Genomic DNA, 23,746 nt, shown 5'->3' with positions numbered 1-23,746 from the left:
TCCCACGGCGCCCACTAGTCCCACAGCGCTGTCCCGGGGAAGCGGCCCGCGGCCAGGCTCCCTCCCACACTGTGGGCCCGCTGCACCGCCGAGGGCGCAGCGCCATGCCAAGTGCCTGGCGTGAGGGAGAAACTCCCCCGTGGCCACAGAGCCACACCCGCAGTGACAGCAACAAGTTCAATCTAGTAGTTCAAAAGGGAAAAGTAATGTTACCCAAAAAAGATCTTCCGTGAGTAAAACAACAGGTGACCTAGAACTGACCCCCAACCCTGGCAATACTCTCATGGACTATTTAAAAGCATAACACTTCCGTTGCATGTTTTCAACACAGAGTCCACGTCTGATCATCTCCTCCCAGGGAGACCGATTACAGAACTAAACAGCATTTTCAAGAACCCAAGTCACCGCAACCAGGGGGGAGATCTAGCATCTGGGGCTTAGAAGAAGGCACGTGCTGAAGAAGCATCGGGGCTGAAGAAAGCGCTCCCCAGGGGACGCCGTCACCCCCGCGAGGGCCACCTCGTGCCCCTGTGTCCCGTCGCCCGCGCGCACTCCCCAGCTCACGGGCAGCAGCACAGAACACCACCCCTGGCAGCAGCGGCCACACGCTGCCCCGGGCCCCACGCAGCCCGAAGCAGGGCTGGCGCTCTCCGGCCCCCTGTCGCGCCCTCGCGCCCCAGGCTGCCCGCCCCCGGTCGTCACCCTTGCCCGGCTGGAAAGCACAGGTAGGTGACAACTGCAAATGGCTCTTCTAATCTTATCTTAGTGAACGCATTTTTGCAAAAATATCAGGTACACACATTACTTTGTTTCTCTCCAACTACAATTGCTTTTTCATGTCAAGTTTTTCCCTTCGATGCACAGTTTGGGAGGTCCAGTGACGACCCGCCCACAGTCACCCATGGTCCGAGACATGGCGAGACTGAGGCCGTTAGAACCCACGGCCCCCAGCAGTCCCCCACCCCCGGGGGAAGCGCGCCGCTGCCTGAACACGCATGAGCCCAGCCCGGCTGGGGAAACGTCAGTCACGGCCTTGCCTGCTGAGACGGACGCGGTGCGTGAGAACTGTACTGAATAAGTATCACCTAACTTTTTAAAAATAATTAGTTTTTAAAACTTGAAGAGTAATTTAAAGAAAAAAATTAGCTAATGTAAGGAAATGAAATCAATAAAAATCAGTTTTAGAAACCATATTAATTCACAAATAATTACTACTAATTGAGGAAGTTTCTAAAAAACGCCAAACCTTAAATCCACCACTGATTTTATTTTTGAATAATCACCTGACAATACAATACACCTAGACCTGTCATTGAAACCTTTTGCTAGATGCCACCCACACACACAGCCGCTGAAGCACCAAAGCTGGAGCCACTTCTAGGCAGGTCCTGAGCGTCAGGCTGGCCAGCCTCGGCCAGACTGCACTTGTTTTACACACAAACCTCACTAAAAGCTTATGGTCTGGTCCATTTTTTCCAGCATTGTTTTTAAAAAGAACATGTCCTCATGGATTTAATAAACCATGAACCAATTACAAATTGACCCAAAAACTCAAGCAAAATTTACATAAACAGATACAACTATTTAGTGGACATCTTTCTTCTTTGAGACATGTTAGAATGAGTATTTATGGAAAGCACAAGAAAGTGTGTGTAGAAGGGGAGAATGTGTGCTTTCTTTTAAAGATATTTTAAAGAGAAAACCTTCCTTTTAAAAAAGAAAACCAATTGTCATTAAGACTCTGAGGCTCTTTTAAAAACAAGCAGAGACCTCGTCACACTCCCTGGATGGCACCCACACGCCCACCCACGCGCACGGGCACCACTGGCACAAAGCGGGCCACCTCCCTCCACACGGGCAACAGCAAAGGCCAGACCCCGTTGTTTAAGATGAAAGGCATGCCGCTGACGGTCCCCGCGCAACAGTTTCACAGTGAAACAAAACTCATTCCCTTCTCAAAAACCCACCGACCTTAAGGCTTTAACAAACGCCTCCCACCGCAAAGATCATGGTCAGTATTTGCGATCTTTCAGCGTCCCCTCGGCCGGGCCCACCTGTATGTGCTGCACTGGTGTTTCCCAGCGGGCGTGCGCCCGTCGCCTGGGAGCAGAAGAGCGGCCGCTACTCACCGGGAATCGCTGGGGTCCCACGGCGGGCCTCGGCTGGCTGGGCACGGGCAGCAAGGGCACTGCGGAGAGACACGGTCGTCACGGACCCGCTGCGCTCGCGCCCGGCCGGCTGCCTGGGCGAGGCCGCGAACATGAGAGACGCGTGACACGCGCGACGTGAAATGCATCGCTTCCGTCGGGGGGGAGGGGCACGTGCGCGGGGCTTCTGTCTTCACGCAGTAGCTCAGGCAGGAGCTTACGTGTCACCGGTGAATTCCCACTTAGAGTTAGAATACTTTGCAACAAAACCCCCTCCTTGTTTTTCACATCCCAGGCCTTCCAATCCCAGTCCCATCTTCCTGCTCCTAGCACCTCCCAGCAGAAATCTAAACCCTCAGGAGTCGCACAGGAACGAAGAGTGTGGGACGAGGGCAAGAAGCAGGAGGCGAGGAGCACAGGGGCCAGGGCGCAGGCACGGAGCTACCCCCTGCCCTGCCCTGCCCTGCCCAAGCAGGCCCCGTGCGCCGTCCCCCCCACCCCAGGACAGGCACCGCTTTCCTGAAGGGAGGCGGTGCGCAGCGGTCTCACCCCCCACCCCGCCGTGTCAGGACGCCCAGCCGCAGAGAACCGGGGGCGCTCCTGAGCTGCGGGCAGGCAGGCCCGCGCGAGTGTAGCCTCTCACTGTGCTGTGCCGCCCAGGCGTCCAGGCAGCGCTCGGGGGGCCCAGCTTGTGGTCGGCCCTGTGGCCCCTTCCAAATTCATATGCCGAAGTCCTGACCCCAGCAGCTCACAAGGGGACTGCGCGTGGGGAAAGAGGCGAGGACGGTGAAATGAGGTCCGGGGCGGAGGCTGACCGGCGGGCGCCCTCGTGAAAGCGGGTGACAGCACAGACCGGGGGGCCACAGCTGGGGTGAGGGCGTAACCGGTGAGCTGGAAGTATGACAGTAATCGTGTGCTGTTCTAAAACAGCGTATTTTAAAGAAACTTCCGGTAAATGAGAACACAGAAATGATCCAGTTTAAAAGTCAATCAAAAGTGCTTTAAAGACAGTGTTGAAAGCAAGTCCTTTTTATGTATGTGCTACAAGTACTCAAGACATTCTATACACTAAGCCTTGTAATTAATGTCACACGTCTGCAGATCCAATTTAAAGTGACAAGTGTATACAAGCCTGTGAGATGACTTGATCAATGCAAAATGAGACTGAAAAACTGTGATAAAATGTAAAAAAGGCAGAAGTCCATCGCTCTGTGGAGAGTCTAATCCAATGAGTCAGAATTTCAAAACAAGAGTCAGTGTGCAAGGCTTGTCATAAAGCAGTGCCCGGCCCCTAAGTCCCTACATGGCTGGCTAAGAGGCGCTGGGCACAGCGGCTGCGCATCTGGAGCAGAGCAACAGCGCAAACAGCAGAGAAAGAAAAAAATACTAGAGTATCTCTGACCTCAATAGATTATCAGAAGAGAGGAAAGAAAAAAACACAGACAGCATTTTTAAAACCACAAACCAAAAATGAAATTCCCAGACCTTAAAGACTACATGCCATGTATTTTTAAACTTAGATTTAAACTCAATGCCTATCAAATAATCCCAGTACAATAAAAGGTAAAAATTTTAAGTCTCTTGAACTGGCAAAAGTGACAGAAAGAAATCTAAGGGGAATCTCCTGGGAAAACCCAACTATAATTAAGAAATTTCTTACACTGGCATTTTCTTAAAAAAAAATAAACTGTAAAAAGCAACAAAAGAAAGAGAAACAATTAAAGTCGGCAAGAGCATGTGAGACCAGGCCTGAAGGGGCAGATGCAGATCTAGCCGGCCAGGGGCGCCTGGCAGCCTGGCCCCGCAGAGAGCCCGTCTGTGGGCGGGAGCACATGCCCTCCTCTCAGAGGACTTAAAGCTTGTTAACAGGCCACGCCCGCTGAACCTTGACTCTAAACCTTTGCTATTTCACTTGTATCTTATTGTCCCGTGTAGTTAATGGACTAGACTGGCTTTCGACTCACTGCAACAGCTATAACAGTGAGCGTCTGAAGAACACGTGGCATTTCTGCCAGGGGTCACCTCAGGGAACACTCATCCTTGAACTCGGAAACGAAGCACGCGCCACAAGGAAGGGCGCGCCAACGCGCCGGCTCTCACGAGCGGCTGCCACTGCGCCTTCTACCCACCCAGGGCTCCGAGACTGCAGGCTCACCCGGCTCACCCGGCTCTCCCGGCGCACAGCCTCCCTCCCGCAGCTCGCTCTCCTGCACCCACAGACCTTGAGATCCACGGGGCGCCCGGGAAAGGACCGTGCGGCACTGAGCACCGGCCTCACGCTGTAAACCACTGAGCTGGCTCTGAGCCTGAGGCCACTGTCTTAGGCTGGCTGTCCTCACCGCAACGCCCACCTACAGTGTGGAAGGCCGCTGGCTCTCAGCACGGCGCAGGCCTTTGCGCCTGCAGGGTTCCTGGGGGTCTGCTCAGAGCAAGCACCCGCTCTGCATGTCCCGCCGCCTCCTAGCTGCCCGGCAGCAGAGGTGTGTGCACCTGACCACTGCCTGCTTCCCCTGCGCCTGCGTGAGGGACTCGCACTGGCAGATGCTGCCATCAGCGAGGGCGTTCCCACAAACTGGACTTCCTGCAGGCGCACGTCCTGGATGGCCGCCGCGGGCAGGGTGACTCCCACACGCCCTTCTCCCATCCGCCAGCAGGTACCGGTCCTGTCCCCTACGGTTGCCGCAGGAGCACCGGCGGCGTGGTACACTAGCCACGTGGGCTGCTTCCCTGCCTGGCCCGGGGACGCGGAGCCCCGGGAGACAAGGAGGTCGCTGCGTGACTCTAACACAGGGTGGATTCAGACGACGGGGTCTGCCAGGGGTCAGGGACCCACAGCACTGACCCCCCCTCGGCCCTTCATGCGTGTCAAACAAGAGCAGTCTCCCATACTGACACAAGGACGCTGCCACCCCGCCCTCCCACGGCCCCGGCCCTTTCTCTGAGGCCCTGGCACAGCCTTGCTCCAGGCTGCCCACCCGCCCGCCCCACTCCAGGTCCTGTCCTCGGTGTCCCCCCCGAGTTCCAACACTTCTCAGCCGCACCTTGGCAAGTCCACAGCCACAGCCCCCGTGCGCCACGCCGGCCTCAGCCCGCCCCCATCTGGCTCTCATCGAAACCAGGGTGTCCTGGGACGAGGCTACCTCACCCTCGGCCTGCCCCACTCTGGAGGTGGGGCCCCCTCCTGGCCGCAGTGCTGTTCCCACCCCGCTGTCCCCGCGCTGCCGGCCCCCGCGCGCCCCGCACCAGGCGCCTCCCACCTTGACTTCGCAGTGAGGCGAGAGGCATCGCCCTGAACTCACGCATGGAGGAGGCCCTGCCCCCGGCCTGCGCCTGAGCGGGACGCGAGGGGACGCTCAAACGCTCCTCCCAGGGCACTCCTGGGCACCCACCGCTGCCTCTCCGCGCCTCTGCTGCCCTCTCGCCTCACTGCTTCCCCCCAGCCCTAAGCACAGACAGACGCTTTTCAGCAATGAGCCCGGCCCGGGACGCGGCAGGGGCCTGAGCAGCCAGGGACGGTGTCCAGAGCCAAGCCGTCCCTGCAGACCTGAACGCGACCGGGCTTCGGCCACAGGAGCCTGGGACTTCCCGGCAGCACAGGAGACACGTACCTTGGACGGGCGTCACCACCGCCCCTTTGAAGTGGGGGTTTATGTGGATGTTCTTGGGCTGCTGGGGGGTCACGGGCGGCGGGGTCATCATCACCCGGGGGGCCTCCAGCTGGGGCGGCACGTGCATGCCCTGAGGCGGGGAGGGGTGGTGCGGGGGGTGCTGCAGGGGCAGCAGCGGCTGCAGGGGCTGCTGCTGGAACAGGCTCCGGATGGGCTGCTGCTGCGGCGGTGGCGGCGGCGGCGGCGGCTGAGGCTGTGCTGGAGGAATTAATCTTGGAGAGTGCGTCTGAAAGCACCAAAGAAGGCGAAACCACAGGAATCAACACTTAGAAGCAAAGTAAACTGACACGCTACAGATTTACACAGCTGAACTGTAAAAGTTACGAGTTAGAAATAAGTTCACAGTAACAAGCTGTACCAGACAGCTGCGGCTTAGAGGGAGTTCCGAGCAACCGTGCACCTCTGCGCTGCGGCGCTCCTGCCTCGTCAGGCGCTGGGTCTCGGGGCGAGGAGGAGAGCGGCAGCCCCAAAAGGCCTCGTGTGGATTCCAAACGAGGGAGACCCCGTGCACCCAGCAACGCTGACACAGGTGGCCCGGGCCCTCGGCAAGGCTCCCCTGGGGCCGTCCCTACGGGGGCGTGCCTCTCCCTGGCACTTCCTCCCCAGCAGCGTACAGAACGGTTTTACTGCCCTATTCTGGGGGTGGGATCTGTAAGACCACAGGTGCGACTGTACGGCAGACCATAAAGAAACGTTAGCTGTCATTCCTGCTACTGAACTTTACTTCCAGACACCACACACCAGGCCCAGGGAAGTTTACTGTCACTGGCTCTCGCTTTAGGCTCTCAATCAAATCGGAACGTTACCGCGACGGGAGGCTGCGTGGGGAGCAGCGCAGGTCTGTGGTCCTTCGCCCGGCCCCGCTCGCTGTTCTCTCTCCTCTGGTCCCCCAGCCCGCGGCACAGCAGAGCGCCGCCTCGCCTTCCGCCGCGCCGCGGCCCGTAGCGGCCCTGCTTGTGCTGGCGCTCTCTCTCCTCAAACTCAAGCAGCGCGGCTTTGGCTTCTGCTGAAAGCTCTGTTTGAAAAGATGCACACATGTTAGGAACACTCAGAGAGTGGGAAGGGGGCTCCCGGGGAGGACTCAGGGAAGAAACACGCGACAGCAAAGCCCTACGACAGCAGGGCTGCCCCCACAACGGAAAACCGTACCCGGGGGCAAGCAGGACCCTGTGGCGGCCCCAGGGCTGCCAGTGAGACCCGCTCAAGGAGGACGCACCCTGCCCGTGGGACACCCGTGTCTCTTGTGTGAACGAACCGGAAGGCGCCTGCACTTGGGGCCATGGGCGTCCGCGTGCAGAGGAGCTGAAGCGAGCACCGCGCTCCCGCGGCGGGGCACGGGCTGCCACACTCCCTGCTCTCCCAGCCGCCCGGCCTCGCCCTGGCCCGGCTCTCCCGGTGACACCGACACCCGTGCTGCTGGCCGAGGCTCGGGGCTCAGCAACTCGGAAAGGACATGCAACAGGGCAAATGCCTGACTCTTCTGTGTTTAAAACAAAACTATCAATGCAATGACTCTGAAATCAAGTAATCAGTTAATTTTATAAAGAATGGAAAGCATTTACTACGATCATCATTTCAAATTTTCAGTTTTGTAAAAAAAGAAAAGAAAAACTCTTTACTGTGTGCACTCACACACACGCCCTCCGGACGAGGAGCCAACTCAGAGGAGAGGCGCGCCGCCCGAGACGACCCGCTGACACCCACCCCGTGGGGCCCCGGCGGGTCCCCCCGCACCCGACCGCTTCAGGGACACGAACACAGGGACTCGGCCCTCCGGGAACCTCAGGTGGCACGTTCTTCTAAGTCCCTAAGAGGAAAAAGCTGCCGGGCTCGACCCGGGCCCTCAGAGCCGCAGCCCCCCCGGAGCTGCGCCCAGGCGGCTCCCTGCACAGCGAAGGCTGCGGCCCGAGGGCCGCCGGCGCACCCCTCCCTCGGGTCCCACAGGCACCCCAAAACCCTGCCACAGTCGCCAAGCCCCGTTCCACCGCCTTGAAACGGTTTCTATGGCGACCCCTCCCCTTCAAATGAATCAAGGCCCCGTTCGAAGGAAAATTTAATCTCTTCTTAACAAGCACAGACTTTTACTCTAATCTTGACTACATGATTGGTTCACATATACTTTTTATGTGGTGAATCAGCAATTATTTTTCTAGGGGCTCCAAGTGTCAAGATTAATTTCACTATCCCCAGTAATAAAATGGTTTCAAATGACATCTTTAATCAGCAAGTAAAAATGCTTTCCTCCAATTGAGACAAGCTGTCACAAAAGGTCACTAAAATATGACAGGATGGAAATTACATTTGTAACTTCAGCTGAAATGTTAATTTCCCTTTAAGTGTTTTCTGAACTATGTCCAGACTCTAAAGAGATACAGCTCACTGTAACGAAGTTTTACACTGTAGAGTCCCTTCCTAAAATGTGCTTCAGGAAAGCATATTTACATACAAATAATTGCATAATAGTTGGATTAATACAAAATGAATAAGTATTTACAGAATACACAGTTCATCTGATGACATACAAAGAACAAACGACAGCCTGGGTTTTTTAAAGGGTGACTGACTCAAGACACGCGCGCCGGGCCTGCGAACCGAGGACGCGGCGCGGACGGCACATGCAGCCTGGGACTGCTCACGCCCCGGGGACGCCCCTCCGCCGCCCTGTCCTACACCTTCCACCAAATTAAACCAAGTATTCACAGTGAACATCATGCATCGCGGCATTTCCTTTCGGCTAAAGCAATAAAACATAATTAAACATAACGGATGTGCCAATGAAACTCAGAATATCCCAAAATCTAAAGGCCCGCTCATAGGCCATGAAAAGCAGCTGAACCGCAGCAGGCGCAGCCTTTCCAGAGGGTGGGCGCTCCCGCAGAGAGGGCCGAGGCCGCCGCCAGGGCCACGGGCCCGGGGCTCAGAGCTTCTGCGCTGACACTTCAGGGATGGGGACAATGACCCTCTCCCACGGCTAGAAGCCCCTCTCGACTGGGCACCACGGGAAGCCCCCAGGGCCTTCTGTGTATCGCCACGTCTCCTGAGGAACTGAAAGGCGCCTTTGGTTTCCCCCACGTTCAGACCCCTACCTCACCTCCTGTTACCCAAGACCAGCCTCAAATCCTCTTCCTTAGAACTCTTACTGTCCTGGACGGGCAACGTGATACCTGACTTGAGAAACGTCTTGGGATATCCTGGGTCACAAGGTAGAGAGGGAAGAAACTGTCTGGGGAAGAGCTGGAGAATGCTCTAGAACCATCTCCCCACGAAGGTCACTGGCAAAGGAGCGGGACGCAACTGGCCCGCCACCGTTCACCTGTGTGTCTCAGGGGCCTCGCGTCCTCACGGAGAACCACGCCCGCCACTCCGACATGTGTTCACGCATCTGACCACAAATGGCTACAAATAACGCCTTTGAGAATAAAGGTAGTAACTAAGAGTTAGTTTCTTGACTGTTACTTTGACCAAGACCAGAGAGCAGGCACAACCCTCCCCCTCTCCTCGGAATAAGATGCCACATCCCCGCAGCCATCAGAGCGCGGTCTGGAACCCGGAGTGCCCCCTGCCCCAGCCCGCCCCCTCCTCTGAAGCAGAAGAGCAGGGAGGGGCCCAGCAATCCGGGCCCACAAGCCCCCCCAGGTGCAGGTGCTGGCTCTGCTCTCTGCTGCGGACGCCGAGAGAGGCCGTGCGGGTGGGGGGCTGCCCTGAAAACAGCCGCTGACCGTGACAGCCTGCTGTCGGTCCCCAGTGGCGGGGTCTGCTCAGAGTATGAGTCAGCCGAGTCCACCCCCCGACAAGTCGCCTGGCGCTTCGACAGAATGCCCAGGGCAGCACCGCCCTCTGCCGGCCCGCCTGGCGCTCTAGAAGGCCAGCCTGCCTCCGCCGGCGCGACTGCTGCTCGTGCTACGGGAGAGGCCGGGGTGGGGTGAGGGCAGAGGAGAGGCAGGAAAAAAGAGTTACCCAAAGTTTCTGGAATGTTCCTTCTCTCTCGAGTTACATCTGAGAGCCTAATAATTGTTCCTTCTTTCCTTTCAGTTTTGAAACGTAATCGTCCAGATTCTTCATCCTCATCATCTTCTTCGTCTGATTCTTCTTTTATTTCCTTCTGCAGTTCCAAAGTCTCCATGCCCCCCTGCATTGCAGACACACAAAACAAGGGGGGAAAAGAGTGAGTTCATCTACTCTTGAATTAAAGGTGGGAGAATATAAGTCCTTTACATTTAAGATGTAAAAACACCGCACACTATAGCCCATGCGAAACACTGAACTGATTTGGAGAAAATAATCTCAGACATTAAAAATTAACTTACTGTTAAAAAAAAAAAAAAAAACAAGGCCTGGGCTGGTGTGGCTCAGCGGACTGAGTGCCAGCCTACGAACCAAAAGGTCACAGGTTCAATTCCCAGTCAGGGCACAGGCCTAAGTTCCAGGCCAGGTCCCAGCAGAGGGCGTGCAAAATGCAACCACACATTCATATTTCTCTCCCTGTCTTCCCTTCTCTAAAAATAAATAAAGTCTTTTTTAAAAATTTTAAAAAGTAAGTAAAAATTTAAAAAGATGACATTCCTGCATGTTGCTGATCACACTTTAGATGCCAGCCTGGAGTTGATCCAGGCTCTCGCAGAGGCTGACATGTTAACTAAATGAGCACTAGAGTTCCACGGGCTCCCTCCCCAGCGTGCGACCCACCTCGTCACCTCCTCACATCAGGTGACAGCACAGGCCTTCCCGTTACACACGTCACTGCCGACCCGGCCCCTCCAACTTCCGCTGCCAGGCCAGCACGCAGGGCTGGCTTGTGTGCAGCCTCCCAAGTCTTCCCTTCGTCGCCCCCAGCCCTCGGCCGGTCTGCAGCTGCTCCGGCCCCGCGTCAGCCGCCGGCCCTGTCGCCCAGTCACCACGGCTTCTCACGGAGCCCGGCCTGTGCGTCACAGCCCATTCTGCTACATCCCTGTCTCGACACCAGCCCCGCCTGCCCCAGTCCCGCGATAACCGCTCTTCTCCATCAACAATTCTCCCTGCCCAAATCGCTCGTGTGCTTTCGACACCCATCCCTTTCCCCTCATGTTAGGTCTTACTGTTCGACAGATACCTCCTGAGCGCTAGGTTCATGTAAGTACTTTTCATAAACTCTAAAAAATTGTCCACTTTCATAATTTATAATTTTAAGTGTCCTTTACTCAAAATAGAACAGAAAATGACCTGCTTTACTCGCAAATGAACACAGAAAATCACACTCAAAACGCAGCCGCTCCACATTCTTTCCCCAAACTTACTGTGTAAGGAGACCAGCTACAAACGCAAACACCTGTCGCTATAAACCCTACAAGCAGAGACACGTCTGCAGGCGCACAAACGTTGAAAATAGAACGATGAATGTGAACTGTCACTTCAGCCGGGGCCTGGTGGCTGCAGCAGGACCCCCGTGCCCAGGCCCGGGGCGCTGCGCTGCAGCGCCGAGAGCTGGGCCTCTCGGGGGCCTGACACCACGATCTGCGTCCCATTCAACAGCCACCGTCACAACGAGTGACACACAAGGTGGACCCAGCCAGGCGCGTGCTGTCCACTGCTCACGCAGGAAGCGGCCCCCCGCCCCGACCCCGCCACACACCGTCCCGCACAGCACTGACTCTGACGCCCACGGGCCGGCGGGGGGCCTGAGGCTCTGCACTGCACGCAAGCGCGAGGGGCAGCCCGCGTGCGGGTCCAGACTGCGCTCTGAGCAGAAAGGCCCCAGAGAAGGGGAGGACGTGATAAAGCAAAGCAAACACCATCCCAACAGCCATGCCCCATCCAAGCACTTGCAGCCAACGCCCACTCAAAGACTTCCCGCACAAGCGGAGTGCGACACACGGCAGCCCCAAACCCACCGCAGCTTGTCCTGCGTCCTGTCTCCACCTGAGAAGCCTGACGAGGCCCCACAAGCTGGGCGTGGTCTCTCAGAAACGAGCACAGTGGGCTCCAGGCACGGCGGGGGTCAGAGCGCTGACCCTCTGCATCGTCCTGCGCCAAACACCCGCTACGACCAAGACCGAGCCCAGAACAGACACCTCAAGTGCGAGGTCAGGGAGGCAAAAGGAAGAAAGGAAGAGGACAGGTTGGAATGAAAGGCGAAACTGGTGACAGGCAGCGTGGTCCTCGGTCTCTCCCCGCTGCGATCCGAAGACACGATGCGCTCTTCACGGAAAGCCAAGCCGCCTACAGTGGACACCGACAAGCTGACTGCAGAAGCGGAGTGGAAATACAAAGGTCCCAGAAAAGGCCACACAGCCCTGGAAAGGGGAAGGGGACTGGCGGGCCCGCACCACCCGGTGCCAGGCCGCAGCAATGAAGACAGCGCAGCCCTGGCGGGGACACACCAGGGGTTCTGGAGAGAGATGCAAACTTAACCGGTCCGCTCACCCTCCGCAGGAGCGCTGGGCTAAGGCAACCAACCCCATGGGAAGGGAAAGTCTTCACAACCAACACCGGCACAACAGTTAACAGACACGCAGAGAACAGGGAATCCCATGCCACACGCACACTCCCTAGCTGAGACGGAGTGTGGACCTAAGCCAAAAACAGCCAACACCGCAAAGCTTCCGGAAGAAAATACAGGAGGTTACCTCCGCAACTTTGGAGCAGGCAAAGATCTCTCAGATCACAAAATGAGTGTCCATGAAAATCAAAATTTTCTGCTCATGAAAAAATACCTTCAAGAAAATTAAAACACAAGCCACAGGCTCAGAGGGAACGTTCGTTATATGTGTCTGCCAATGGCCGTGTGTTCGGAATATACAGACGCTGCAATCTACACAGCAGTATGCACAGAGTATGTGTAGGTACAGGTAGTACTTACGTTCTGTGTAGACTACATACGGTATATACAGAAAGAAATTAAAAAGACATCATACTTTTTAAAGAGACTAAAAACGGACACAGAGAAGATATGTAAGTCCAGCATATGGAAAGGTACCAAACACCATCAGTTATCAGAGAAAACAAACTCAGACCGTGACAACACACCCACCAGAAATACCAAATGGAAAAAACTAACAACATCACAGGGCAGAGAACTGAGATGCTCGCACAGACTGGTGAGAGGAGGGGACAAACGGTCACTCTGGAGAGCCATGGAGTGATTCTGTATAGAACTGAACATACTTCTCCCCGCCTCGGTCATTCTGCTCCTAGTCACTACCAAGGGAAAAGATACAGCTGCAAACGGATGTGTAAAATAATTTCCATATGGTAACTATGCATACAGCTCTTGGGGGTTTCTCAGCACTTTCCACCGTGTGACTCACGCCTGACCGGTTCTCAGCCAACGTGGCCACGGCAGTCAGTCCCCGCGCCCCCCACCCCCCGCACCGTGCTGAGGAGAACAGAGCAGCGGCCCACCCAGCTGCTGAGGGCAGGCGGGCTCTGCTCCCGACCCCCAGGGCCCTGCACGTGCGCCCAGGGAGCAGGGAGGCCGGGCTTCGGCTGCTCCGAAGCCCTACAACAGCCACAGAGGATGAGGGAAGGGCAGTCAGGCCCAACACAGGACTGTCTCGAGCACCGCAGGCCAGCCGTGGCCGTGCCCCCAGCCCCTCCGCGATGAGAGGCTGCGGGATCTGTGCGAGACGCCGGGGGCTGTCAGCAGGCAGGGGGCCTGGAGGGCCCACGGGAGGAGGTGACCAGGCCCAGAGGGGAAGAAGGGCTCCTGCAAGTGTCCCTAACACGTGACAAGAAGCCTGGACCCTGCCATGGGGGTTGGACTTCCCGCACCCCCGGCCTCCTGCTGAAAACGAACACTGGGCAGTTGCGGGGCGGCACAGGGAGCGGCCAGCGTGGTGTGGGGACGGCCTCCCGTGCAGCGCGAAGAGAGGGAGAGCCGCCGCTCCGCCTTGAACAGATGGTCCAGGGCCAAGGGCCGGCACCCACGCGCCTGAAGGCAGGGCGAACGCGGCCAGGCGCTGCTGGGCAGCCTCGCCCAGCCGACAGGCACCCCGGGCTCTCGCTGAGCCTGACCCGCTGCCCTGGGCACAGCGCACCAGCCTGAAACCACTTTCTCAGAACAACACTTCATGAAACTTCGCTGCATCAACTTTTTCCTCACCCACGGACATTGTTTCATTCCTTTTAGAGAGAGAGGAAGGGAGGAAGGAAGGGAGAGGGAAACCTCAGGCGGCTGCCTCTCGTACGTGCCCAGACGGGGCGTTGAACCCACAACCTATGGGTTGTGGAACGACGCTCCAACCAAAGGAGCCACCCAGCCAGGGTGCACTGTGTTCATTTTAAAGGCCTGAAGTAAACTGATTGTGCTTAAAGCATAAATCACCTGACAAATAATCTCCTTTCTAAGTACAAATTTGTACATCAAATCCCAATTCACCCTCAAGAACAGGACCAGCAAAATGCCCAAGACTCAGGGACCTTCTTGTCTTTGAGCATAACCAGGGAGAACGCCGGGGTATTCCCCGATGCAGGCCTAGTTCTGCAGTTGGCGTCGACCCCCAGCGACACACAGCCCTCTCGGTGGCTGCCAGAGCGGACTTGAGGGCACAGCACACACGCACAGCCCACGCTGCAGAGTGTGGCCGGCAGCCCGGGGCAGGAGCCGCCGCCACGCGCTGTCTAGCAGCCCGGCCCACCCAGGCGTACGGCCTGCTGCCGTGCCGCCCCCGCCCCCCCGGCGCCCTGACACCCAGACACGAGGAAGGAGGCCTGGCCCCAGGGCTGCGGGGAGGGCTGCACAGGTCAGGCCCCAGACCGCCTCCCATCCTCAGGACGGGGGGCCAGGGGCTGCCACTGGGAACTACAGAGACACCCATCAGCAGTCGCAGGGACACAGGACAAAGGAAAGAGGGACCGTGGCTAGAGCGCCGTGCACTGGGGCGAGCCGACTCCACTCCCAGGAGGGCAGCCAACTGAGCCACATCCTGAGCGCTGCTGACTCTGTGAAACAGCAGGACGCGTTCAGATTCCTAAGTAATTCTGTTCAATTCTGGAAGAAAATTAGTTCATTTTAATGTGGAAAAGGGCTGTATTTTTCTTCTGATGCCTCTGTCTAGACCACAAAACGCTGGATAATTCAGTTGGATTTACACAGCCCGGGCCTAGTCACCTCCAGCGTGACAACGGGACAGAGGGGCCCGCCTCGCGCACTGGACACTGCCTTCACCACAGACCCTGCCGGAGCGCCACCAGCATGGCGCCCTCCCGTGTGGTCGCGCAGGATCGTGTGTCGCGTCTCCTCCCACGGCGCCCGGCCCCCCCCCGGAAGGCAGGGGCCAGGCCTCGTGTCTGAGCGGAATCTGTGTCCCCAGGGCCTGGGCATCAGTGAGCATGTGCCGAGCTCCCGACGTCCCGATAGAGAGGACCAGACGCAGCCGGCCAGCCAATCATCGCATCTGCTGACGAGCAGCGGGAAGAATAAGACGCGGCAGCCAGGGAGTAACTGGGCAGTTTTAAAAGACTGGGGCTTGGCCTTCAGAAGCGGTCTCAACAGCGCCCCGCACGTAAGAGGGCACACAACACACCCCAGCCACCCAAGCGCCTGCCCACACTCCAGGGGGACGGCCTCGGCCAGCCGCTGCGGGGCTGCCCACGCTGCCCAAGAACAAGTGCCCAGGGCGCCTTCTGCATGACTCCACTTCCCAAAACCCCAAACCTCTCTCTCACTAGACCTACAGAACAGAAAGCACTCGCAAAGAATCAGACCCTCACACTAACTACCGACACATCAAACACAGTCACGACTGCACTGCGGTCTGTGGTTCCGCAGGAACAGCCCCTTTTGAAATTACAGACGTACTCGCCTATGGATCTCACTGGCCAAAACCCGGCAATTTTTGCCCTTTTCTCTTCCATGCAAGCCTCCTCGGAACGAGCGCGCAGGGAACGAGGGGGAGGCCCTGTGTGCCCGCCCACCTGCCCGCTGCCCCGGCCCCTGCCCCTCTGTGCAACTCCCACGTCCTGAAACCCCAAGACCCCGCTGCAGCCGTGGGGGGCCGCACCCTTCCCACGTAAACCTCATTAAGTGCTTGGCTTTAAAAACAAGCCTCTTTTTCTTTCTCTTCCCAGAGCAACCAGAGGTGACCTCTGCAAGTGCTTCACTATTCACTTGACCCAGAAAACCCCACAAAGTCATGCCAATCAAGAGGCTCGAATCTTCGTGTTCACCTTAGGAACACTCGTGAGGCTGCCCAGGCCGTCGAGGTGTGCACATCCTAAAGCCACCAAGTATCTGAAAGCTGTCACTGGAGAGAAGCAGCGTGTCCTGTTCCATCGGTACAAGGGTGGAGGCGGTAGGTGAGCCCAGGCCGACGGTGGAGCTGGACCCCGGGTCGGTGGCCCAACACTGTTTCTACTGCCCATGTCTGACAGTGCAGAGGGTCGGGCCGAACCGGAGGGTCCACATGTACATCCTCTGAGCACATCCAGGTGAACGAAGCCCCCGAGACACGTGCAGAACTTACAGCGCCCTGGGCGCTTCGCCCGCCCACGCGCTGTCCCCACCCGAGATGCTCCTACTGAGAAAGAGCAGCTTGTTCCCAGCCCAGAAGAGGGGCTGCACAGAAGAAAAAGACATCCCAGAAGAAACTGGAGAAACAAAAGCATGTGGCCGGGGCATAAATACGGCATAAAAGAAATACTCGTACAAGTAAAAGCAGGGGGAAAAATCTCTTTAGGTGATGAAATCACTGCAGACAGATGAACCACCCCTTCCTCCTGAGCACCTTTTTCTCGGTTGATACTTCGACTTAAAAAAAGAAAATGACTCTGAAGATCACCTTTCTGAAATAAAAATCAGCACAATCTCCACCTCCTGATCACAGATAACAAATTCCGTGTGACATTTCCTAAACTGACCTCCCATCTCTTTATTCAAGGCCGGACAGGTCTCGGTTACAGAAAGGGTGAATGAGCAGGACATCAATCACTGCGGAATATTAGCTCCGCAAAGATGTCTTTAGCAGGTCAATAATCTTTTCACCTTCGAAGGACTTTATCAGATCCTGTCTAAAGCCGGATGAAAGCGCCACATTAAGCACTGCTGGCAACTGACAGTGCGTCTCCGCCACACAAAGCCGTGGCCTCCTCGGGGCGCGCTCTTCAAGGTCGCCGTTCCTGCAGCCTTCCAGAGCGACAAAGGAGCATCACCTCCAGCCAAACAAGCTGTCAACACAAACTTTGTCGTAGCTCTGATAAAGAAACTGGCAGACAGCGATAATAAGGTCTAATTCCGCCCCCTCCCGAGGGAGGGAGGGAGGGAGGGGGAGCGCAGACCCGCCTAGAAGCCAGCGCCCGGCAGCCCGTTATCTCTGGCGGACAAAGGGGAAGGACTCACCGAGAACTCATCCAGAGGCTCATTGATCTCGATGTCCAGCACCTCGTCGCTGTACAGCTGCTCCTCCTCGGGCCCCTCCTCATACTCCATGTGGTCCTCGGCCAGCTCGGTGTCCGGGCCCTCGTACGGCCCCTCCTCCGGGTACTCGTGCGCGTACAGCCCGGGCCCGTCGGACTCGGGGCGGCCCAGGCCGTCCTCTCCGTGCTCGTACGCGGGCTCCTGCTCTCCGGGCCGGTCGCGCGTGCTGTCCGACAGCTCGTAGGGGGCGACCATGCCAGGCGTGGTTTTCAGGCTGACTGTGACGCTCTGGGAACTAGACAGGGCGACAGTCCAAAGGAAGGAGCCAATGAGAGTGGAGCTCAGAACTAAATCATTATATCCGTTAACGGATACAAAGACAAACCTCAACTGGTGAAAAGTTATCTCAGGCCTTATAAACACACACTGACTCCAGCCGTGGTTGAAAACAGAGCTCCGGGCGCCGCACCCAGCCAGCACCGCGGGCTCCGAAGGGACAGCGTCTCCACGATCTGCAGCTGCGGGTTCTCTGACCAAGAGCAGCAGATCAACCAGAGGGGAAAGCAGGTCGACTGGCAGAAGCTCAGGACTGAAAGCAAATAGGGTGTATTTCCTCCCAACCACCAGGACAGAGGATGGCATCTGCTTTCTAATATTTCAAAGTAAAAATAGGACTGCTCTATAAACAGAAAATCATAGATGGAATTACTTTAATGTATGGTACAAATTATAAACTCCTATATAAAAATATTTAAAAATGTGTAAAAGTACAGTTCAATATTCAAATAAAGTTTATGCTAGTCACAAATACGAAAAATGTTACTTATTTACAAGTAACATACTGGGGGGTTTAAAATTGCAAAAAAATCATATTCTACCTATTAAGTCACAAAAGCTAAATATCACCAATAAGATGTAAGATAACACATAAAATGCAAGACTCTGCTGATAAATCTAAGGCCTGTGCATGAAGTATACAATCTTAGCAAAGCATTACACACAACACATAGACCCATGGCCTACAGACTCCACGGGTGTGTTTCACGGGCAGCCTACAGCGGGGCAGCCTCTGGAGGCGGAGGTCAGCAGGGCGGGGCTGCACGGCGGGGTGAGCACCCTTACAAATGGGGTCCCGAGAGCCCCCAGCCCGCCCGCCGCTTGAGAACCGGGGAGAAGGCGCCCCTGTAAACAGGGAAGCAGGCCCTCCCCAGAACCCGAATGTGCCAGCGCTTTGGCCTCAGGCCGCCCAGCCCCCAGAACCAAGAGAAGTGCAGTTCCGCCGCTTCTGAGCAGCCCGAGCTGCGGCCGTCTACCGCAGCGGCCCAGGCAGACCGGGACTACTGTGTTCACACACAGTCGGCTGGACTCCAAGGTAACGACCGAAGGAATTTCCAAAATGGCAACTGCCGAATGGTGAAGAGCCAGGCATAACTTGCACCTACGTAACGCCTGTGGTGGGGGAGAGGGGAGCGGCGGCAGCAGACAGCGGCGACCAGTACGGTGCACCCAGAGCCCCTGCTGCCACGCAGGCAAAGGAACCTGCGCGCAGAGCAGCACCCTTGTCACCTGCACGCCCCCGAGCCGGGGGGCCGTGCAGTGCGTGGCCAGCAGGGATCTCACACGGCCGCTCTGAACACAGGGCTGTGCATGGCTTTCACAGCAGAGCCACACCGACGCCCCGCTTCGAATATAGCCGCGTGGTCCAGACGGTGTGCCACACGCAGTGACCGCCCGCAGAGCCGGGAATCACGAACCGCTCTCATCAACTTAGCGAAATAAACAACAGTTTAAGGAGTTAATGTTGAGTACCTGAAATTTTCTTCCTCTTCGTTATCACTCTGCAAAAGATCATCGTTCAGCTCTTCATCGGACAAATCGGACTGATTCTAGTTAGAATAAAAAATCTCATTAATGTGCGTCACTCCCATAAAAAGGCTTGTACAAAGGCGCAATGCCACGTTGCCTGGATTGTTCCCAACCTTGTTAAAACGTTTCCCATTCAGGGAGTTTTCGTGGTTTGCTATATAACCAGTGACAAAATTGAGGAACCCCACACAGAGCACACTGGCCAACTACCCCAGGCCAATTTTTAGATGCAAAGCCAAGTAGGTATAGAAGCAACAAGCATAATGACCATATTCATCTAATTCTAACCAAAAAAGGAGGGGGAAGTCTTTGATGACATCCAACAAAAATGTGTTCCCCCCCCACACACACACACAACACACACGTAAAATGGCATTCTTAAGACTTTACTAAATTTAACACTGTTAGAGACCCAACATCTAAAGACTTTTTAAAGAGAAAGAGAAAGCGTAGGGTGTTAGAAATGAGCGCATTTTAGACAACCAGACCAGCACACAGAAGTGACAGGGGACCAGCCTACGGTTGTCACCAGGGAGCACGTGAAATGAACAGGACCGCGCTGGTCCCGCCCGGCCGCCCTGGCGGCCTCTGTGCTCTCACCGTCAGCCTCAGAGGCAGCCTGGTGACTCGGTCACCCGGTCAGATCTCTACAGGCCCAGGTTTCAGGTGAGTTATGCACCAGCACCCGAGACGGGGAGTGGGACGTGTCCCCCCAACCAGAAGGGTTTCCAGGGCGTATAAACTGCCACGACCCCAGCAAGGCCCTGCCCCACACAGAGGAGGGCGAAGCCTTGGCCTTCTGCTCCGAGACAAAGGAGCAAGGAAGCAGCCCTTTCCTCACATTTTTATAGCTTATAAACAAGGCTCCCTCATACCTGTCTATATACTCTCCATTACAGTATTTTTGATGTAAACCAAAAATAAGTCATACATTTTTTTAATCCTCACCTGAGGATGTACTTATTCATCTTAGAGAGGAAGGGGGAGAAAGAGAGAAATTGCGCCGTGAGAGAGAAGCATCTACCAGCTGCCGCCCGCACGCACCTGACCAGAGACTGAACCTGTGACCTAGGCACGTGCTCCGATCGGGACCGACCCCTCAGCCTTTGGTGTGCGGGATTATATTACAAACAACGGAGTCACCCAAACAGGGCAAACCTGTATCAGTCTTATTAGCAGTTCCTATTAGTCCCAAGGGACCCCGCCTCATCGCTGACAGTAGAGTAAGGTGAAAACAGACACGTTTACTCAAAGGGAGGCTGGAGCTGCGGGAAACGGGGCAGGCTGCTCACCAGAGTCGGAGTCGGCTTCCCCCGAGCTGCCCCCACGTCAGCGTCCCAGCTGCGCCACTTCTGAGGCACAGGAACGTCATTAGCAGGTGTGAGCGGCGCCTGCCACCGGTGAACCTAGGTCTAGCTGCCCAATTCACTAAACTGCTTTCTGGAAACCTTTATAAAGTGACACTTCAGTGAAAGCCAAATTTCATCCAGTAACAGGCTGCTTCCTTGAGTTTTTTAGTTGAACGTTTAAGCTACTTGTCAAAAATCTTTGAACCAACGACTCATTCACCCCAAAAAAACAGGCCCCTGAGCGGCAGCAGACCCCAATGGCACTACATGTCACTCCCGAGGTCTGCAGATCCCTGTCTGTGCCGCTCCTGACCCTGGCAAGGGACAGACCCAGGGGCAGGGGCCAAGCGCCCGCTGCGCCGGCAGAGCTGGCGCGGAGGCCGAGACCACGTCCTTGAGGCCGACGTGGATGTCCATCCGCCTCCCAGAGAACTGGGGGGATGGTGAGGCCGGCGGGGCTCTGCTCGGGGCACTCCAACGGAGGCAGGGCAGCAGAGCCCAGCAGACAAGGGACCGTGGTCACGCGCCCCCGTGAAACCCTCCTCCCCGCCATGCCAGGCAGCCAGGTGTGCCCACCCCCCACCCCGGGAAACGCACGAGAGAAAGAGGTTCTCTCCAGGACTCCCAGGAACGCGGGGACCGCTACGGGGCAGCAGGGCACACGCCCAGGAGCCACACCCCAGCCCAGCGGAGCGCCGGCCCGCGCCGGCTGCCGCAGGCGACGGGCAGCGGAAGCCCCAGGAGGAGGAGGCGCAGCCCCGCAGGTGCAGCCCGCTCCTGTTCAGCCGCGCACTGGGTCCCGCTGGCCGCTGCAGCCGCCCTCCGCTGCAGCCTCCCTCCGCGCCCTTCTGTCTTCATCCTGCATTCAAAACCTGACGTGTCCCCCCAACGCAGGAGGGCCTGCCCTCAAGCTGCGTCTGACAGGCTGACGTATTTTGCTACACTTGCCACAGGGAGTGCAAGGGGCCGCCACGAGCCACCAGCCCCCGGCCCCCAGCGGCCTCGAGGCCTCTCCAGGCCGGGTCACACCTCGGCACATTTCGTGGGAGCAGAGGCCGGCGAGCAGCCAGCGTGCCCACCGCCCGGGCTCCGCTCCCAGGCCTGCAGGAAACCCGCGACAAACGCCTGGCCCGACCGTCCGTCTCACTAGCAATCACACGAGCAGAAAGGGAGCCGACCAGACGCCATTTCTCATCTACCGCGGTGACAATCGTTTTTTAAGTGACACCGAGGCTGGGGAATGAAAGGTGAAAGGCACCCCCACGCCAGTGCTGGGGACAGGTGCGACATTTCTGGAAACCAGCGTGGCCACCTGGAGCGACAGCTCAAACTGCTCACAGCCTCAGGGCAGACGCCCCTTTAGGGGAAGCACCTGAGAATCGCATCTCAAACCGCAGCAAGGTGTGCACGGTTAGGCAGCAGTGCTGCGCTTGCTTCCGCAGCACACACACTTGGGCATCGCTGTAACGCCTGAGGTTCGCTCTGAAACAATCCAGGGCGTGCGAGCGCGAGCGTGAAGGTGAGGCCGTCCCCCGAGCGCTGCTGAGGCAGGCGGCAAACGCTGAGGGTCCCGTTGCACCGTCCCTCTACTTTTGTATAGGCTTTAAATTTTCCATTAAAGAGGTTTCCCCCACCCAAAAGTCATAAGCAATTAGCTGGAAACAACCCCAATGCACACAGGAACGCCTAGGCATGCTGTGGTACCCACAAACAAGGGAACAGCATGTAGCCATTGTAAAGGGCCTTAACATAACATCTAGTGACAATAGGGAACGCCAATGATGCAATGACAGATATAAAAGAAACCATGTTTTATACGTAAAGTACATTTTAAAGCGCAGGGAAAAGAACAAAAGAAGCCCTGGCTGACTGGCTCAGTTGGAGCATCACCCTGTGCACCGAAAGGCTGTGGGTTCAAGCCACGCCCCCCCCAGCGTAGGGACGCAACTCACAGAGGTTACCCCCGCCCCCGCTCTCTCTCTAAAACCAATGAAACATAGAATGAAAGGAAATACGGCAAAATGTCAGTCATGAAGGTTTATACCTATTTTTTCCATCATTTATTTTTTTATACTATTGAACTCTGATTCTCACAAGGTATGAAGTACTCATTTCACATTAGAAAAAGGAGGAAAGAAAGGAATACCGATTACAAACTAAACACGCTTCCGCGATGCCCAGGGCGGACGAGGCCGTCAGAGAGCACGGGCGCACACCCCGCCGCCCCACCTGCAATGTGCCTGGCCTACGAAGACCCGCCAGCCTGGCTCTGCAGAAAGGAAGACCACGTCCCCAGAACAGTCACATTCCTGCCCAAACCCAACAGCGCTTTGCCACCCTCACCGGCAGGCCAGAGCCCTGCCGGGCACTCGCAGGAGACAGGACGCACCCCCCCAGGGAGCTAGCTGTGGGGCCAGCGGGCCGCCCCAAGAGCCGCGGCACCGGTGACACACCAGGCAGCCCGGCGCAGGGAGCCGACTTCGGGTGCGGCGTTTTACCGACGTGAACGCTGCCGCGTTTAGTAAGATGCTCACTGAAGCACCCTACACGGCTGCAAAGGAGAACTGGGTCCGCCTCAGGGGCTCCCAAGAACAGCGAGAGTGCCTCAGGGTTCTGCACACAGATCGCCTCTGGGACCGCGCCTCAGGCGGGGCGGTCGCGGTGCCCGCGGCAGACACACGGGTGGCACCCAGAGGCCAGAGGCCGAGGGGCTCCCTCCTGGCTTCTCACCTCCAGTCCTGCTGCTCCCCTCGCTTATGTGAGATCACGTGGACCACAGGGAGCAGAAGAGATTCTCATTTAGAGCTACAGACGGCGATAGAGCCACTTAAGGGAGGAAGGGTCAGAGCAAGCCTGCCCGAGGCCACCTGCAGGCCGGTGGAGCAGCACAGAAGCAGGACACAGGGAGGAGCGCGACTTCAGGAGAGTCCCACAGCAAATCCACCCGTCGGAGACAACGCTTGTCAGGAGGCATGGCACATCGCAGGTGGCACAACTGCGCTTCTCCCAGCGCGAGCTCATCAACTAAATGAGGGCAAAAGGGAAGCCTAATCCAACTGGATAAATGATGTGGCCCAATCATCTAAAAGTGAAAGCCTGACTATAAACCTTGAGAGTAAAAAGCCATCTCAGTCTTAAAACTTTAAAACACTCAGCATAAAGAATATCATGTCGGTTATACTTCAATTAAAGCAAGAACTATCTTGCCCCGGCTGGTGCGGCTCAGTGGGTTGAGCGCCAGCCTATGACCCAAGGGGTCCCCAGTTCGATTCCCCGTCAGGGCACATGCTTAAGTTGTGGGCCAGGTCCCAGTTGGGGCTACGCTGTGAGAGGCAGCCAACTGATGCTTCTCTCCCTCTCTCTAAAATTAATTAATTTTCTAAAAGT

General features: G+C 56.6%; 1 protein-coding gene across 1 annotated transcript in view; it reads right to left on the bottom strand.

Moving 5' to 3' along the window:
• The window catches only part of RBM33 (RNA binding motif protein 33), a 73,357-nt gene that overhangs the window by 34,876 nt on the left and 14,735 nt on the right, over window positions 1-23,746 (bottom strand). The window contains exons 4-9 of the mRNA XM_054574781.1: window positions 18,954-19,030; window positions 17,127-17,439; window positions 9,773-9,944; window positions 6,622-6,830; window positions 5,756-6,041; window positions 2,130-2,188 (exon numbers count right to left, since the gene is read on the bottom strand). Coding sequence (XP_054430756.1) covers window positions 2,130-2,188; window positions 5,756-6,041; window positions 6,622-6,830; window positions 9,773-9,944; window positions 17,127-17,439; window positions 18,954-19,030 — 1,116 coding nt within the window. The remainder of the gene's footprint in view (window positions 1-2,129; window positions 2,189-5,755; window positions 6,042-6,621; window positions 6,831-9,772; window positions 9,945-17,126; window positions 17,440-18,953; window positions 19,031-23,746) is intronic.

The sequence above is a fragment of the Pteronotus mesoamericanus genome, unplaced genomic scaffold (assembly GCF_021234165.1).
Source record: "Pteronotus mesoamericanus isolate MK-2021 breed Mesoamerican mustached bat unplaced genomic scaffold, CSHL_Meso_final contig_265, whole genome shotgun sequence".
NCBI lineage: Eukaryota > Metazoa > Chordata > Mammalia > Chiroptera > Mormoopidae > Pteronotus > Pteronotus mesoamericanus.
The sequence above is the reverse complement of the archived record's forward strand: the minus strand, read 5'-3'. Positions and strand labels throughout refer to the sequence as shown.